The sequence below is a fragment of the Canis lupus genome, chromosome 7 (assembly GCF_048164855.1).
Source record: "Canis lupus baileyi chromosome 7, mCanLup2.hap1, whole genome shotgun sequence".
Lineage (NCBI taxonomy): Eukaryota > Metazoa > Chordata > Mammalia > Carnivora > Canidae > Canis > Canis lupus.
Window position 1 is genome coordinate 58,813,944 of NC_132844.1, and position 17,474 is coordinate 58,831,417.

The following is a 17,474-nucleotide window of genomic DNA, read 5'->3' on the forward strand; positions in this document are numbered from 1 at the left end:
GCCAAGTTCTTTATGATCATTCCTTAGGAGTTACTCCCAACTACTCTGAAGCTGTCTTCACGCCTATTTCTACTTGAAGGACAAAGAAATTGAGCTGGACAGTAATTGAGTGATTTGCCCAGGGTCAATAACATGGCACTGAGTCCTCACCAGAGGAATTTCCAGGTCCTCCACTTCTTTTAACCATACCTGAAGCCACATCTTAAATACAAACTGCCCGTACAGACAGACTCCCCGTTAACCTACTCTGAAATAGCCCTCACGATACGGAAAACATTGTAACTTGTTTTTGCAGGTAGTGTGAATGGTGAGAGGGTGAAACAGAAACCAAAGTTCTAGAATTAGTAACCGTGACTTCATAGTCACACACACACACGCCCTTTTTTACACATCCATGTTTCTCCTCACTTCTGGTAAGTACAGCAGCCTATGTTCTGGTACCTTCTTCATCTTCTTGAAGGGCCTATCTTTTTCTACCAATGATTTCCAGGGCCAAACCTAAAGAGACATAGAGCCTTGGTTAAATCATCCTGAGTACTGCCCAGCCAAAATGCATGCTAGCATTTTTTACTCAAGTTGTAGGTCATGAAAATCAGTATCAAGAAGGTAAAGAGTAAGAACATGCACATCACAGATGGTGCATAGGCAGTCGGGGGGCTAACGGAAAGGCAGAGAGTACCAGCTTGCTTAGGTGTGAGCTGACCTCTTCCCCACCAGCCACTTCCTGCCCAACCCTAGCAAGCAGTGCACAAAGCCAACCCTGGAGTCACCTTGTCCGCTGTGCCTACAGAAGCTCTATCCCAGATTATGGTCTCCCGACTCTCTTAAACCATGCTCCTCCATCCATACACCTATTTTTCTCTCTCTGCTTCATTCAGCGACTCATTTACTGTATATAAGAAGCACCTTTTGGTTTGGAGACCTGTACTCTCATCAAATGACAGGAAACGTGTGGACAACAATATCTAAAAAATGCTGCTCTAGTTCTGCAAAGAGCAACAGCCAATAACCTTTGACGATCAGCTATACCGAGTTTTGTGGGTTTTTTGCAAATTGAGTTTTCAAATGGCCATGCCTTGATTTACCCACCTGTAAACTGTGCAATGCATTCCTCAAAGAGGTTTTTTTTGTTTTGTTTTGTTTTGTTTTGTTTTTTTGGCTTTAACATAAATTTGGGTTGAAAGTTCCAAAGCAACCTAGGCCCTGACTAAGTCAAAAACAGTGGAGTAAGGCATTTCATTTCCTCTCCCTATATGCCTCTTTCTTCAACCCCTCCCCTCTGCTGGAACATTCCCTCCCACCTCCTCTCCACCATTGGCCTTGGACTCTTCAGAGCTCCCCACGGTGAAAGGCACTTAGGTCCATTTCCCTTCATCCATCTTCCATGAAAACCTATCCATACTGTATTCTCTTCCCTTCAACCCTACTCTGACTAGCCTGGTAATAATGCCGGAAAGTCTCAGCACAAAGGAAGACAAGTACAACAGTCCCCCTTATCCACAGTTTCACTTTGTGCAGTTTCAGTTACCCACCGTCAACCACGATCCAGAAGCAGATGATCCTCAGAACGTCAAGACAGCAGCCTAATGCTATGTTACGATGCCTATGTCATTGCCCTCACTTCATCTCATCACGTGATCATCATCATCACAAGGAGAAGGGTGAGTACAGAGGAGTAAGATATTTTGAGAAAGAGAGGATGGGACCACATTCACATAACTTTTATTAGAGTATACTGTTATAATTTTATTATTCATTGTTGTTAATCTTTCATGGTACCTAATTTATAAATTCAACTCTATCATAGGTATATAGAGATAGAAAAAAAAATAGTATCTGTAGGGTTCAGTACTGTCCATGGTTTCAGGCATTCACTGGGGGGTCTTAGAACGTAGCCACTGTGGATAAGAAGGACTACTATAGGGCAGCCCGGGTGGCTCAGCGGTTTAGCATCGCCTTCAGCCCAGGGCCTGATCCTGGAGTCCCGGGATCGAGTCCTGCATCGGGCTCCCTGCAAGGAGCCTGCTTCTCCCTCTGCCTGTGTCTCTGCCCACCCCCTTCTTTCTGTGTCTCATGAATAAATAAATAAAATCTTTAAAAAAAAGAAGAAGAAGAAGGACTACTATAGTGTGACTCTCAGGCACTAAGGACAGATAGACTTTCAGTTGGGTGCCCTGCAGATCACAGTAGCTGGCATACACAATGCTGCCATTTTTAGGAAGAAAAACTCAGAGTTTACCACTAACAGGTTCTTGTGAAGGAACTACTAAAGGATCTGTATCACAAAAAAGGAAACTGAATCCGGAAGGAAGAACTGAGGTGTAGGAAGGAATGGTGAGCAAATAGATTAATAAACGTACCGTTTAAACAGTGTTAACAATTAATCGGAGGAGTATAAAAAGTGGATAAAAAATATCAGATGACCGAAGACAGAAGACAGGAAGTGATGGCAATTTAAAAGTATGCTGAAGTTCTTATAGTATTCAAGAGGCAGATAGAGATCATGATTAATTAAAAAAAACACAAAAACAAAACTCGGGCACCTGGGTGGCTCAGCATCTGCCTTCAGCTCAGGTCATGAAGGGTCCTGGGATCGAGTCCCCTAACAGGCTCTCCATGGGGAGCCTGCTTCTCCTTCTGCCTATGTCTCTGTCTCTCTCTCTCTCTGTCTCTCTCTCTCTCTCAGGAATAAATAAAATGTTTTAAAAACATTAAAACTCTTAGGTATTTATATTTGGGTATATATATGTATTTAAAGACATTTGTTAATTTTAATTCATAATGTAAAGTACACTATGCCATTCAAACTGGTTCTTTAGTGAGAAGATGACCATATCTTAGATAACAACATATGACTGTAGCAATATCTTGTTCTAAACTTTGTATTAATAGCATGGAAATTGAAATTTATTTGAGACTTTGTTAAAAAATTTTAATCTGTCAAAAACTACTTTCTTATGTTATTCTTAATATTAAACTGTTCTCATTTTTAACTAAAAAAAATAAAACAATTTTTTAAAAAGACAGATATATGTGTTGAAATGGTAAGGGTAACTACTAAAAGAAAGAAAGAAATTACATGTTAATTTTCAAACTAGTAGAGGAGGAAAGCCAGTACGTATCTAAAACAAAACTGAATAAGAAATATCCTGTAAAAGGGAAACACTTGCCAAAAGAGGAAATATAGAAATACAAAAAACAAAAACTTGCACCTTAAAATTATAGAATCCTGCATTTGCTAAGAGTATGCCAGACCTGCAAAGCATCAGAAATCCATATTGCGAATGCTGACCTGCAACAAGTTTGCAAGGGTTCAAGCAGGCAGTGGCCACCTCCAAGGCTGGCTGAGGTCCTCCCTGCACACTTGAGCCACTGTTTACTTTCTAGTGCTCAGGGCTTCATTAATTACTCTCCCTTTATCTCCCAAAACCTGCTCCTAAAACAGGATTACGGATCACTTCTCTTTGACTTAATATACATTTAAATCTGAGTTACGATTTCCAGACGTTTGGACTTAAGCCTTAGCTCTGAATTTGAATGAGGTGCTCTTGTCTATTAGCAAATAGATTTTAGCCACCAGTGCACAGCAGCAGAGAAACTGGGAGAGGAACAGGGAGCCCTCCCATTGCTACTAAAGTACCACACCCCAAATACAGTCTCCTACTTGAAGACTTTTTTTTTTGCAACATGCAGCATATGAACTGTTGCAACATGCAACATGCAACATATGAACTGTTGCATATGACCTTGAATTAACTTAGACCTAAATGGCCTAATTAATTTAGACCAATTTCCAAAAGGTACATGAAAAACATGAGCAATTATTGTCCATACCTGCCTAGATTAAAAAAGAAAAAAAAAAAAACAACTTTTGAGATTTTATGTGAAGACTACAAGATGTGCTTTCGTGCACATGACAAATGCATCCTACAAATATGCTAGGTAGGAACAAATATATGACCATAAAGAGCAGCAACACAATCTTTTTCCTCTGTTATCTTTAAGTATACTATTCATTCTCATCTGGTCTAGTCCCTCTTGAAGAAAATGTGATAGCATAAACAAAACAGAAGTAAGACAGTTCAGTGATCTATCAGGAACTTTCTTTCTTGGAAAGAACATAAGAACATTTTTTTTAATAAATTAATAATAAATTCATCAATATAACATTTTTTTTCTCTCTCTCACGTCCCTAACACTGTTTTGAGAATGAACGATTTCTGACTTGTACCAAAACACAAACACTGATACACTAGATCAAGTATATGTGTGTTTTTAGGACACATACACCTGAAAACCTGCCATGCGATAACTTAGATGGAAATGTATCGACTGGAACATGTGCATATGGAAAATGTGCTCCTACTGTGAAAGCCACAGCTCCTTGTTAACACAAGTCCCATACAATGAGAAAGCACCCGTCAGAACTGGGAAGCCAGGGGGGAAAAAGTGCAGAAGAGGGACACAAGCATGTTTTAACGGCTGTGCTAATTTGCCATGAAAGGATGTTAGGGCCATAGCTCCTTGCTACAGCATGCCATGTGCTGCTGAAGTAAATTACTGCCATGCAGTCGGCTAGCGGAGGAATGTGTAAACAGGCCATATAGCCTTGCATCAGTTCCACAGAATGTTGCACAACACAAAATGCCTCTCGATGTGTCATTTCCTTCTTGGCCATCTTCCCAGCTCCTGACAGTCAGTCAACAAAAAAAAAAAAAAAAAAAAAAAAGTACTGAAAGAGATTTAAAACTGCTCTTCTCAAGAGCACATTCCACCAACCACCAGACATGACCTCTAGCAGCGCTTCTGACTGCCCCATCTTTCTTAAGGAAAGGCAACAGTTTTGTTTTGTTTTACCTGCTCTTATTCTCTTAAGTCAAAGATTTTCAACAATGCTCTAAATACTAGTGACCAAATGATTAATATTCATGACAACCAAACCATGGCTTATATTTACTGACTTGTAAATATCAAAACATGGCATTTACCCATAATTTCCATTCCTTGGGCACTTCAGAGACACATGAAGAACTAGGGGAAGTCTCCAAGGCAAGAAGTAACTGGCTTTTCTACTAATGCTCTGCACTAAGGACTGTGGCATCAGGAGTATGGGACAAGACCTATGAAGATTTTCTCAAATTATCTTCACAGACAGAAAGATTATGAATGCCAAGAACTGCATCCAGAGATGTCCAGTGACCTTAAAAAAATTCTTCTGCTAGCCCTCCATGCAACACATATTACACATTCCCCGCCTCTCACGTGCGGCCAACCTCTAAACAAGCGTTCACTGTCCATAAATAAGCAGAGGGCATGGGCCAACCACCACAAGAAGTCTATTCTTTCGAGCAACTGTGATGAAGGGTGGTGGAGGATGAAGGCAAGCAGCCATTGAAATTAACTGGAATGGGGAAGAGAAAAGGCCAGCCCCTCGAATCTCTCCACCCTCCAAGGGGCTAGAAAAAGCAGGTCTAGGTACAACAGAATTAGAGAATAATGAGATGATGCCGTGCCCAGAACCACCCTGTTTCATGTAAGTCTGTTAACTTAGGTTCATAAGGTAACATTTCTTCAGCTGGAAGTGCCTTAAGAACACGGAATAATAAAACTATCTCCAAAGAATTATAAACTTGTGATGCACAGGTGAGAATGTGCAAGCAGGAAAAGAAACCAGTTTGGCTGAGGACCTAAGCCTGACAAGCTGAGTGAGCCAGGGTGCTGAGGCAGTCTGAGAAATATAAACATTACCTTGCACTTCCAGACAGCCTCTTCCTTGCCTAGGTGCCAGCCCTTACTCAAGTCAGAACTCAGCCAAGCAGGGGGGGCACCTGGGTGGCTCAGTCGGTCAGGCATCTGACTCTTGATTTTGGCTCAGGTCATGATCTCAGGGTCATGATCTCAGGGTCCTGAGATTGAGCTGGAAGTTGGGCTCCCCACTCAGCACAGAGTCTACTTGAGAGTCTCTCCCTTTCCCTCTGCCCCTCCTCCAGCCCCACCCCACCCCTGCTCATGCATGTGCCTGCTCTCGCGCTCTACTCTCTTTCTCTCTCCTCAATCTATCAAGTAAGTAAGTAAAATCTTAAAAAAAAAAAAAATGCAGCCAAGCAGGGCAGTGTTGCAGGAAAAGAAGAGCAGATCTTCTTCCTTCTCCCACCGGATTAGGACAGGGAGCTAGCTGGTCAATAGTGAACGGTAGTGTCCCAGCAGGAAGGACACAGATGACAACTTTGGTCTCTCCTTAAAGAGTAACTATGATTTGCTTCCCTAGGGCACAGCACGCAAAAACTTAGACACCCCCTCATGTCTGTCAGGCTATCAGGTTTACAGATGTGCTAGCAATTGAGAACTTCCAAAGCTGGATGATATAAACTATAAAACCTCCAGGCTCTTCCATTTGAGGATTCATAAAATACTTCTGCTACAGACTTGCCATGTTGCCAGGCAAGGCTAATAACCTCTTTATGTTCAAACATTAAATGTTCATCTCTCATAGGAGTATTGGTCTGGTGCACTTCCATTTGACCTGCAAATACCAAGTACCCAAGGTAACACTCACCCTTAATTCATCTGATAATTACCAAATATCCTCCATTTGGAAGGAAGTTACGATAATTAAAACTGAGAGTCATGGGCAGCCCTGGCTTAGCGGTTTAGCGCCGCCTTCAGCCCAGGGCGTAATCCTGGAGACCTGGGATCGAGTCCCATGTCGGGCTCCCTGCATGGAGCCTGCTTCTCCCTCTGCCTATGTCTCAGCCTCTCTCTCTCTCTCTCAAATAAATAAAATCTTAAAAATAAAAACAAAACTGAGAGTCACCTTGTAGAACTTTTTTTTTTTTTTTAAGAAACTGAGGTAGGTAGGAAAGTAGGGTAAAGACTTTGTGATTTTGATGGTTGGCTTCTTGAATGGATCTTAGCAGGGAAGAGGACCTCTGTGATTATGAATTAATGTAACCAGAGGGCACTGGCTGGAGACTCAGCTCTCTCCTTAAAACTCTGATAAGAAGCGGACGGGACTTGAACTACCTCCTCCCTTAATGATAAAGCATCACAGTACTGTGGCCAAACCTGACCCCTAGCCTCATATATCCTGCCCTCTTGAGTGCTGCACAAATCCTGTAAACACTGGACAGAAAAACAAGCAGAACTTTAAATGTCCTCCAGACTAAAAAGTCAAGAGACCTTTCAGAAGATGATGCCTCAAAAAATATCATTTCTTCTGTGGCAACAATGATATTTGCCATCTAAGCACTTAAGGAAGTTGAGGTACTGGTGAACCAATGAACCACTACCCCCATCACTCATGTCTTTGTGGGTTTCTTCCCCTTCAACATAGGCTGCAACTAACTGTATCTTGCTTTAACCGACAGCATATGGAAGAAGTAATTCCATGGCAGTTCTAGGCTTTAAGAAGCCTTAAGAAGCCTTAAGAAGGCCTAAAAGCTCCCATTATTGCATTTTTGGGAGCCCTGACCTGCCATGTAAGAAGTCAGACTGTGCTTGTGCTGGAGAGATGGATAGGCCACGTGGAGGGGGAAAGGCTCTAGGACTACAGGGAGAAAGAGAAAGGCCCAGCTGTCCCATTGTTCCAGCCAAGCCTAGCCTTCCTGCCATCCCACCAAGGCAGCAGACATGAGAATGAAACCATCATGTGTGTTCCAGCACCAGCCACAATCTTCTTGCAGCCACACAAAAGACCCCAGGCAAGGCCACAGAAAACCCATCCAGATGAACCCCAGGCAGCCCAACCAAACCATGAGGAATAATAAACTGGTCGTTGTCTTTAAACATTATGTTTTGTGACGGTTTGTTATTTAGCAATAGATAACTGAAAAAACAGCAAGAGAATTAAAAGGATCCTGACTACGTAAGGTGATTTATTTTTTCCATCCTCTGCACAGCCAATAATACCTTTTCCATCAGTCCTCTTCCCTAACTCAGAACCACCACCACGACACTGCTAACCAAGTGTTCACCTTCCCGTAGAAACTCTTTAAGTCAGACTGCAGTTGGAACCAAGGGCACACGTGGAACAGAGGATCCTAATAGAAACTGATGTTTGAGAGAGTTAGGCATCCAAATGCATTACCGTTGCTGCTGCTGCTGCTACACTGACTTCTCCTGCTGGCGAACATACGGCAGTTGTTCTTCGGTGCTCACTTGCCAACAGAAGGTCAAAACGTCTTGCCTAAACACAAGACTTACAAATTTGGGATCTTAAGTATGATGTCATGTCTTAAAATGATAAGCTGGCAAAGAAAACAAATGGCATTTTGTAAAGATGTGCACCATTTTCATGTTTACGCTACTTAAGATGAAGGTTCTAATAAGTCATCGGCTATGTTCCTTTAAAGGGAAGTTTTATAACTGAGATGAATCACAACTGCAAAAGATCAAAGTTAGAAAACATCAATGATGCCATGGGGTACTTTTTAATCTTGTAATGAGTGATGATCATGTGCGCTCTTATGAAGTTAGTCCAACTGCCAACGCCAGATGTGTATATTAAGAAAAGAAGTTGTTTGTGATGTGACAGCACCGGTTCAGCTGCCAGAGACAGACAACATAGAAGGTGGAACCTTCCTGCTTTTTGAGTGAAAAGCAAGTCTTGGCAGATGTGCTGATGCACAGGGCCTCAGAGTGGGGCACGAGTGCCATCGCATCCTCTTTTGGACTTTTCTTCACTACAAACAAATTATGGTGATCATCACTTCTGCACAGCTGTCCCCAGGCAGCAGGAATACCTGTTCAAGGCACAGTTTATAACACTTCTTACTGTCATTTAGTAATGAGCAGAAATTAGCAAAACCATCTGCAAGGAAAAAAAATAATACACGAGGGAGCAGAGCCTAGATGGTATCTATTTCCTGGAAGCATACTGTAAGCCAAACGCTACAGCAAACTCCTGACACTGAAGGGAATTTATGCAGTAACAACTCACACTTAATGAGCACTTACCACATGATGGTCACCGTGTTACGTATTTTACATACATTACATCATTTAAGGTCTTTGCGGCAACTGATGAGGAAAATACTATTATTATTTTCACTTTAACAGATGAGGAAGTTGAGGCAAAGGAAAGCCAGGTGACTGGCCTACCACCATAGAGCTAGTCAGTGGTGGACCTGGGATTCAATCCAGACAGTCTGACACCAAAGCCCACACCCTTCATCACTATGCTTGGCTGAATAAAGACCCAACCAGTTAATCCAGAACTTTTCCTTGTCCAAATAGCTAATCCACCAAAAGTAGCCTTTTTCAATATATATATTCTGATCTCTGGAGGAGGGAGTGAAATTCCATTAACAGGTTATCAATGATATAAAATCCCCAACCCCAAAAAACCATTACAATAATAAACAGGTAGATACTATCTCTGTGACAACCACTACTTAAAGAATTATAATTCTGCTGGAGATAAGGTGAAAACGATTACATTGTCTTTTTCTCTCTGGTCAGGAAAGCCTTTTTCTAAAGCTCTACTGTTAAGGGTTAATAACATAAGCCACTTTGAAATCTAGAGCAAGGGATGGCAAATTGCAACTTGCATACCAAATCGGACCCACCACCTGTTCTTGTAAATAAAGATTTATTGAAACAAAGCCACAACCGCTCGTTTATGTATTGGCTTTGGTTGCTTTTGAGCTACACTGCCAGAGCTGAGTCCTCATGACAGGGAAGAAATGGCCCACAGCGCTGAAATTATTTACTATTTGGCAGTTCATAGAAAAAGTTTGCCAACCTGCATTCTGGAGGATTCTCCATTTAACGTTGTTTATGCACCAATCAATCTAAATCCTATTATAGTTGAAGAAAATGCAAAATCCCGGGCATCTTTCACACCCAGGACTCTCAAATTTAAAAAACAATACTGAGAAGAGTGCTATGCCCTCAAGGCCCAGGATGGCCAAGAACAGAAGGAAATAATCCAGTAGAGAGACTCAAGGTTATAGGACTAAAAGATTCCTGACACCATACCCATCCTTGTATCCAGGCATCGAGTTTGGCAAGCCACTTCATAAAGTCAGAGAAATGATATCATATTGTCAAACACGTTTCTGGTTGGTGAAAAATGTTACTCAGTGGTCTGCCACTCAAGATCTGTATCTGCTCCCCCCTCCCACCCTCGGCACCAGAGCCTGAACTCAGGTCACACATAGATCATCTGCCCCTCTACCCTGAACCCTCCATGCTTTCAGAGCATTTCTCTGCCTTTTCAGGGTAGTAAGCCTATCAACTAATTAATTCTGCCAACAATCTCTTGGGAAGGAGGTAAAGTCACTTGAGAGAGAAGTGACTTTCCCAAAGCTACCCTGCTTCCTCATCTTTTGTCATCACTTTCCTGTTTCCTCTCCCAACCATCAACTTCTGAATTTCAACTCCTGAATGTATGGACTCATACACAAACAGAGGCACACAAAGACACACACACACACACAATAATGGTTTTTCCAAGAAGTGAGAAAAGCTGCTGAGATCAGCAGGAAACATCTTTAAAAGATAAGTATTAGTAATGCTAAATGTTAAAAGACTGCTGTCCTGCTTTATGCATGACTGGAATGGATGTCTCTGCCTTTTCAGGAACTCGAGGGCTAATTAGATAACATGTGGCTTCCATCGCAAGGCATCTTCCCCGATTTGTGGCAGTCCACGAACGTCAGCCAAAGCTCCAAACCAGACAAGACAGCCCTGCTCTGTTCTAGTCACCTGCACTGCATGACCACTGGCTCCTATGACCAGAGACGTGGGGCGACCAGAGATATGTGTGTGGCCACCACCTAACAGAACATTCTCAACCTGAACAGAGCCAGCACTGACCCAGCACTGTGAACCTAGAAGAAGCCATACACATGAAAGGAGGAGAGAAGAAAAGCCTCAAAGACTGGCTTTTGAGGCAGGAAAGCTCCCCAGTTCAGATAAGCAATGAGCCTTTGTGAAAAGATAGTGGCAAGAAGAACCCAAGGCACCCTTCATTCACTGCTAAAAGATGTTGCTACTTGGGGAGAAGAAAACTTGACCTTTTCCTTCAGTTTTAGGGGAAGAGAAGATAGGTCACTCTGGCTGTCCAGGCAGGTGTATCATTATATATAACAGATATTTCTGCCAGCAGTACCTCTACTACAAATCAAATAAAACTCTCTAAACACAATGGTTGGGGCTCTGATGTTTTCACTCATCAAAGGTAGAGTTCAATATGCTTCCACTGGCACAGGAGGTTTCATGTCATATATATCAAATAATCTTTAATCCCCAAATACATTTAAATGCTGCTCTACCAAATTTGATCAAATCGGTTCTGGGGGCGGGGAGTGAAGTGGGGAAGAAAATCTATCTTAATTTAGATTTAGGAGGAAAATGCGTATCGGCCCCAACGGGTTATGTGTACTATCTTAAACGAACACCAGGATAAACCCCCTGGGTGTCCAGACAGACAAACACACAAAGGCGGATTTACACCTGGTTTGACTCTATCTGTTAAAAGAAACTATCTATAACAATTACCAGAACATGACCAAACAACAGTGTTGTAACAATCAAGCAAGTTATCATTTGCAAATAAATTCTTTGTAATTAACCAATGTGCTCTTTATAAAGGGAATTGAGTGGGCGAGCTAAAAAGTTAAAACACATTCTTTGACCATGGGAAACACACGCAAATGCTTTTTGACTAAGCTCAAGATTTTTCAGTCTGTTGTTTCCTTCCTCAGCTCTCATGGGTCTGGCCTGCCCTGTCTACTATGCACAGCGGATGAGCAGAACGTCTTTGCACATAGTTACCGTGACCCAATAATTACCCCTTCATGTCCCCCCGAGTTAGGTTGGCCTTATTGATTTTGTGACAAAGTTCAAAGTGTAATTTGATCTCCTACAAACTGTGAAGCTCTGCGAACTGTCCCCTCGTCAAAACGCACGCAGGTAGCAAAGTCTGCAAAGAAACTGTTTTCACGAAAGTAGTGCTGACAGCTCTGGGATAAATTCCTCATAGGTTCTCCACACACCCTGTTACCGTCTCCAATAGGAAGGCAAGTACTTACTTCTGGGTTCCCGGGGTCCATCCACTGTAACTTTAATAGCTCTGTGATAGGTGGCTACTTGGGGAGGATTTGTGAAGACAGTTATGGTCAAGGTGAAACTCTTGCCTGCAGATGTAAAAGGGGAAAATCCACAGTGAATATAAAAAGACAGCACCTGAGATAACAGAGCAGCACAGACTTTCCAAATTGCGCTCGAGCATCTCTGAGGAGGTCATGAAACAAAGAGACAGGGCTCCTTATTCTCAATGACAAGGCCTCTGATGACCACTTTAGGGAGTGATTAAACTTGTGTACAGATCTTCGTCTTCACTGCAGGGCTAAACAAGAGAGGTCCAACTCCCCAGAAAAGCTGCTCAGTAGCAACCGTGGCAATAAAAACAAAAACTCTGGTCCACTTGAGGAGGATTCTCTTCCTTTCAGCTTTCTCCAACATCAGGAACACATCCAAACACAGACAATTTTAGAAGTCTTTATTTAGGATTAGGTCATGACCCCATGAGAGAACAATAGTAAATCACTGTTGATTATGTTATTTACTTCACATGGCTTTAGCATTTCATTTGCTTAACTGCACTACAATAAGAAGATGAAAGAGTAAGGTTCTTATGGGAATCATTTTAACAGGAGCCGATGTCTCCTGTCCTGGCCTTAATGTGCCTGTGGTATGATGATTTCATCATTACTGGAACAGAGTTCTTCTCCTCCCTGCCCACCCCTTCCCTAACATACATCCTTGCTGTTAAATCTTTTTGAAATAACTCTCTGACAGTGACTTATTTTTTGCTAAATGTACATGACATCTCCCAACATAAATAGGAATTGGTGCTTTTTGCCCACAGCGCACTTCATTGAAATATTACATCTGATGTTTCAAATTAATGAGCTAGAGGTGATGAATGGAGGTGGGGGAAAGAAGACAGGGAGAAGTTTGGTAGCAGATTCGGATGTTTGTGTTCTCCAGAAGAAGATCCAGACTGTTACACAGTAGACTCACTGACAGTTGTAATCAGTTAGATTTGCAACGGTTAGTCATGTCAGATAGTCAAAACTGCAAACTGTTACAAGACAGGAAAAGGTGGGCGTGAAACAGTGACTCAATAAAACCTTCGGCAATCTCAGGCCAGCCTGTGCACTTGGCCTGCTCCTGTACCAGACCTTGAAACAGCTCGTTTTGTTTTGCTTTGTTTTTTGGTCAGAGACTATTTTTCCCTTTACTGAAAGCTTGAGGGTATTAAATCAAAACACAAATCTTAAACAATATGTAGCAATGCAGAGTTTAATGCAATCTTTTCAAAGCTTAATATGGAACAGGTTATATACAAGGCTTAATGTAGAACAGGTCTTTGGCTGTCAAATCTAGTGAATGGGTTTTCTTTTCAACCCAGACCATGTAAGTTCCTAAAATATGTTTAAGACACACATCATTTGTTACTCGGTATATATAGTTTTAAGTCTTTTCGATGGCTCTACTTTTCGATGGCCAATATTTAAAAGAAAGAAAAGGAAGAAAAGACAGAAGAAGCAGGGGAGGGGAGCAGACAGGAAAAGATGGATATTGATTAGAAATCTAGTAAGTGCCAGCCACTTCACACACATTATCTTATTTAATCCTATCCAGTTAAGTTCATCACCTGCAGTTCACAAATGAGGAAACCCAAGCCCACAGAGGCTTAGTAGTTCAACCACACAAGTAATAAGAGGAAAAAAAATCAGAGACTGAACCCAGATCTTCCAGACCTTAAAATTAGTGCTCTTCTCTTAAACTTTGTCAGAGAACATTTTTTAAAATTAGTAGGTAGGGGATCCCTGGGTGGCGCAGCGGTTTAGCGCCTGCCTTTGGCCCAGGGCGCGATCCTGGAGACCCGGGATCGAATCCCACATCGGGCTCCCGGTGCATGGAGCCTGCTTCTCCCTCTGCCTGTGTCTCTGCCTCTCTCTCTCTCTCTGTGTGTGTGACTATCATAAATAAATAATAAAAAATAAAAAAAAATTAAAATTAGTAGGTAATTGATTTCTACACATGTCCCAATCAGCTTCGTAAGACCAAGAAACAGTAAATACAAACCCACTAATGTAGTATCTCGGCTAGGATGATGAAAACATCTATTCTTAAAGTGTCACTGATAGATCATATTTCATCCATAATAGACTGAATGTTACATGGGTTTAAGAAATGCAGTTGTCTGGTTAGGAACCAGAGGATTTATTATAAACATTAGGCCTAAGTGGAAGAAAAAGGCAGCTGGCAGTCTAAACTAGTTACAGAAAACTCCAAGCATACAGACCTGGAGATTAGAAAGTTGAATAAGAAGCCACTGGATCCAGATGGAGACCTCAAAACAATGTAGAGATCTGGGGGAGTGAATGGGGTGAAACCCTAAGTTGAAAATTAATTTAGATTAAATCTAAAAGATGCCATTCTGGATCAGATCAATGGTCCATGAGCCAGGACTGCATTTCTCCAAGGACGGTGCTTGTAAGGCAATTGTCATCCATGGCACAAATCTTAATATAAATCAAGGATGTATATGTCTCACATGTCCTCGATGAGTCTAAATAACCTGCTAGCAATACCATCGATGAACTTATCTAAACTGGTTCTGAGAATATTGCTATTTGAGACTTCCACGTTTTCCTTTGGATATTCAAAGTCATCGATGCTTCTCCTGAATTCAAACATCTTGTGTAAGAACAAAAGCCAATATAAAATGTACCCTTTAAGTATAAAGCACCTACACAGGTTCAAAGCAGAACCAGTAAAAATTTCTTTTTAAAAGAGGTAAGTTTGGAGGAGAGGAAACTATTACTTAAGTATGACTACGATCTTCTAAAAATCAAATCCTGAGGATCAAGATGTACTTTAACAACTAAAATAAAAAACAAGGAGGTTCCCTCTACCTCTTACTGCCCCTTCAGAAGGAACATGAACATAATGTTCAAGAAACTTCCAGAAACTACCACCCAAATAAGTAATTGGTTTTTCACCTCATAAATAATAATACATCGTCAAATGTTTATGTGAGTACTCATAACCTACTTAATTTTGTTTAAATTAAAAAAATTTTTTTTCAAATTCCATAAGTGATAAAAAATGCAGACTCTTACTGAGGGAGCTAGCCAGCACTCATTAGACAACTAATTATATCATCCTTGGCTTCATCTAGGAACTAATTCCAAAATATGTCCTTGAGTCATATATTTTCCGAGATAAACATAGGAACTGCCGTTGAAAGACAATTCTAACTTAGCTCCAGAGGCTATTGATAGGGTAAGTGTGCATGCAAGGATTGTATCTTACACCGATATAGTACCATGCTCTGTATACTGTAGGTGCTTAAAACCACTTGTAAACTACAAGCAGCATGTATGATGTAAAAGTGAGTAAGCACACCAAGAAAATTTAAGGACCACATATTTCTGTTGAAATATCAAATACTTCTGTTTAAAATACAAAGGAGAAAAAAAAAAGGAAAAAAAAACCAACTAAAAAACATAAGCCACTCCTAACTTGATGCAAGCTTCCCAGATGCTCTACTTTTAATTCAAAGCACTTTCAAAAGCCATCAGATAACCCATAGTGACAAAGTCAGTAGTGAAGTGACTCCTTTATAAATCTAAAACTGTTTTTCAATTTCTGAGAATTTATCTGTCTACCACTGAAAAGAAAAAGTGTTAACATTTGAGAAACTTGGTACTCTTTATTTTTTCATGCTCTTCAAAATAGAAAATTTTAAAGCATTGGGGAAAAAGAAATACCAGAGTAGCAATGTGATGATCCAGACTTCATAACTTAAGAGAAATGTAGAAGTGTAAAAATCAAAGAGGAAGCTGGAAAGACATTTTTTTTTAGAAAGCAGGTCAGGTACCCAGGCAGGTTAAAGGGTTTCCTGCCACTGAAAAACTGACTTTTTTTTTTTTTTTCTCTAAGAATGGTATCTCTATCAGTGTTCTCTATCCTTTTGTCCTCTTGATTTCAGTTTGATATTACCATTTCCTTTTGTATAACGTTAATGTCGTGATATACAAATCTATTATTAGTGATAAATCAATTTTTTCTTTCTCTCTCCACCCGCTCCCCTCACCCCCAATCTAAGTCTCGAAGACAAGTCTGGACCAATTTCTCCATCCTGCCTCTGGCAGCAGACTGTAGCATTTCAGATCCTCCACCAAGTCCCGGCTGCTTCAAAGGAAAAATCCTACTTTCTTCAGTTAAGATCATAAGAAATATAGGGGGAGGGGGTCAGCTCTGTTTGGACATAATTACACTTCATCAAAAGAAGCTTTCTTCATCTTCCATGCGTGAAAAGTCTGCAAGCAGTTAAGTCTGTCTTTTTTTTTTTTTTTAAATATAAAAATTGCTATTTGGGAAACCAGCCAAAACTCAGAAAGCCAATATAGTAAAACAGTGCACACCCTTTGTTTCTCTTTGAAGTTTCTTAAATAAATATGTTGAGGGTTTACAAAGTACACTATCACTTCGCCATAGTTTCTACTCAAATTGATCAGAGAAAAGTTATGCAGCATCTATATAATACAAAAGCAAGGTAAATGGAAACACTAGCTGGGATCTGTAAGTATAGTGTCCAGTCTTCTAAACGCTGAAATTCATTACTCTAATTAAAAACAAAATAATGTTACATAAGAAGATAGATGCAATTCAGAGCACGAAGGTAAATCATCATTTTCAAATGTTTCTTGATTCCTACTAGAAAAAAGAGAAACTTTAATTGTACTGCGGACCTGCACCAGTAACAGGAAAAAAAAAATACACACACTTCACACCTAATCAGTCAACAGTGAAATAGGATGTGTCTTTTTTCCTTTTAATGAAAGTAAACTAAATCTGATGCAGAGATAACCCTTTTAGTTTTGAGTCTACAAGAGGCTCTGAGCCTCATTTTATTTCAAACAACCTTTCAGTGACAGTATCTCATTAGCATGCATCATTTTTTTTTTAAGTTAAAAAGTACAGCTTCTTGGCCCTGTTCCTAGAAAGTAAACTAAAACTACTCATCGGAAACAGCCTTGCTTGAATTTCCCTTATCAAGTTTTTACAATGGTAATAATATGACATCTGATCCAAACTAAAGAGCAATTATTGGACATGGTTTAAAAACTGATGCTTCTCATTTCCTAATTCGAACCTGGGTAGAAGTTGTTCCAATAAGTCATTCTAATTTATTTCACCTCCATTCTAAAGTGGTCTATTTTCTCTCTTCTTATTGAGATACTTAAAATGGAAATATTAGATTCAATAAATATATAAATGACCATAATACTTCTTGTAAAGGACTATTAAAAGTCTCTCCACAGGAAAGAAAATAAAAGCCAAAATATTGGTTTCTTTAGAGACAGGTTTTCTTCCTAAAACATTAATCCCTTTTATAAAACAACTATGAAAATGCTAAAAGAAATTATTTTTTATTTTATTACGTTCTT

General features: G+C 40.4%; 1 protein-coding gene and 1 long non-coding RNA gene across 6 annotated transcripts in view; one reads left to right on the forward strand and one right to left on the reverse strand.

The window, feature by feature from the left end:
* The window catches only part of RUNX2 (RUNX family transcription factor 2), a 220,174-nt gene that overhangs the window by 96,548 nt on the left and 106,152 nt on the right, over positions 1-17,474 (reverse strand). For all 4 annotated transcript variants that reach the window (XM_072832807.1, XM_072832804.1, XM_072832803.1 and 1 more), the window contains exon 5: positions 12,036-12,140. In XM_072832807.1, coding sequence (XP_072688908.1) covers positions 12,036-12,140 — 105 coding nt within the window. The remainder of the gene's footprint in view (positions 1-12,035; positions 12,141-17,474) is intronic.
* LOC140636937 (uncharacterized) lies at positions 349-16,502 on the forward strand. 2 transcript variants are annotated; one of them, XR_012034200.1, is made up of 3 exons: positions 349-413; positions 1,519-1,661; positions 16,130-16,502. It is a non-coding gene; the product is annotated as an uncharacterized lncRNA (long non-coding RNA). The 2 variants fall into 2 exon arrangements; XR_012034201.1 differs by lacking the exon at positions 349-413 and adding an exon at positions 441-606.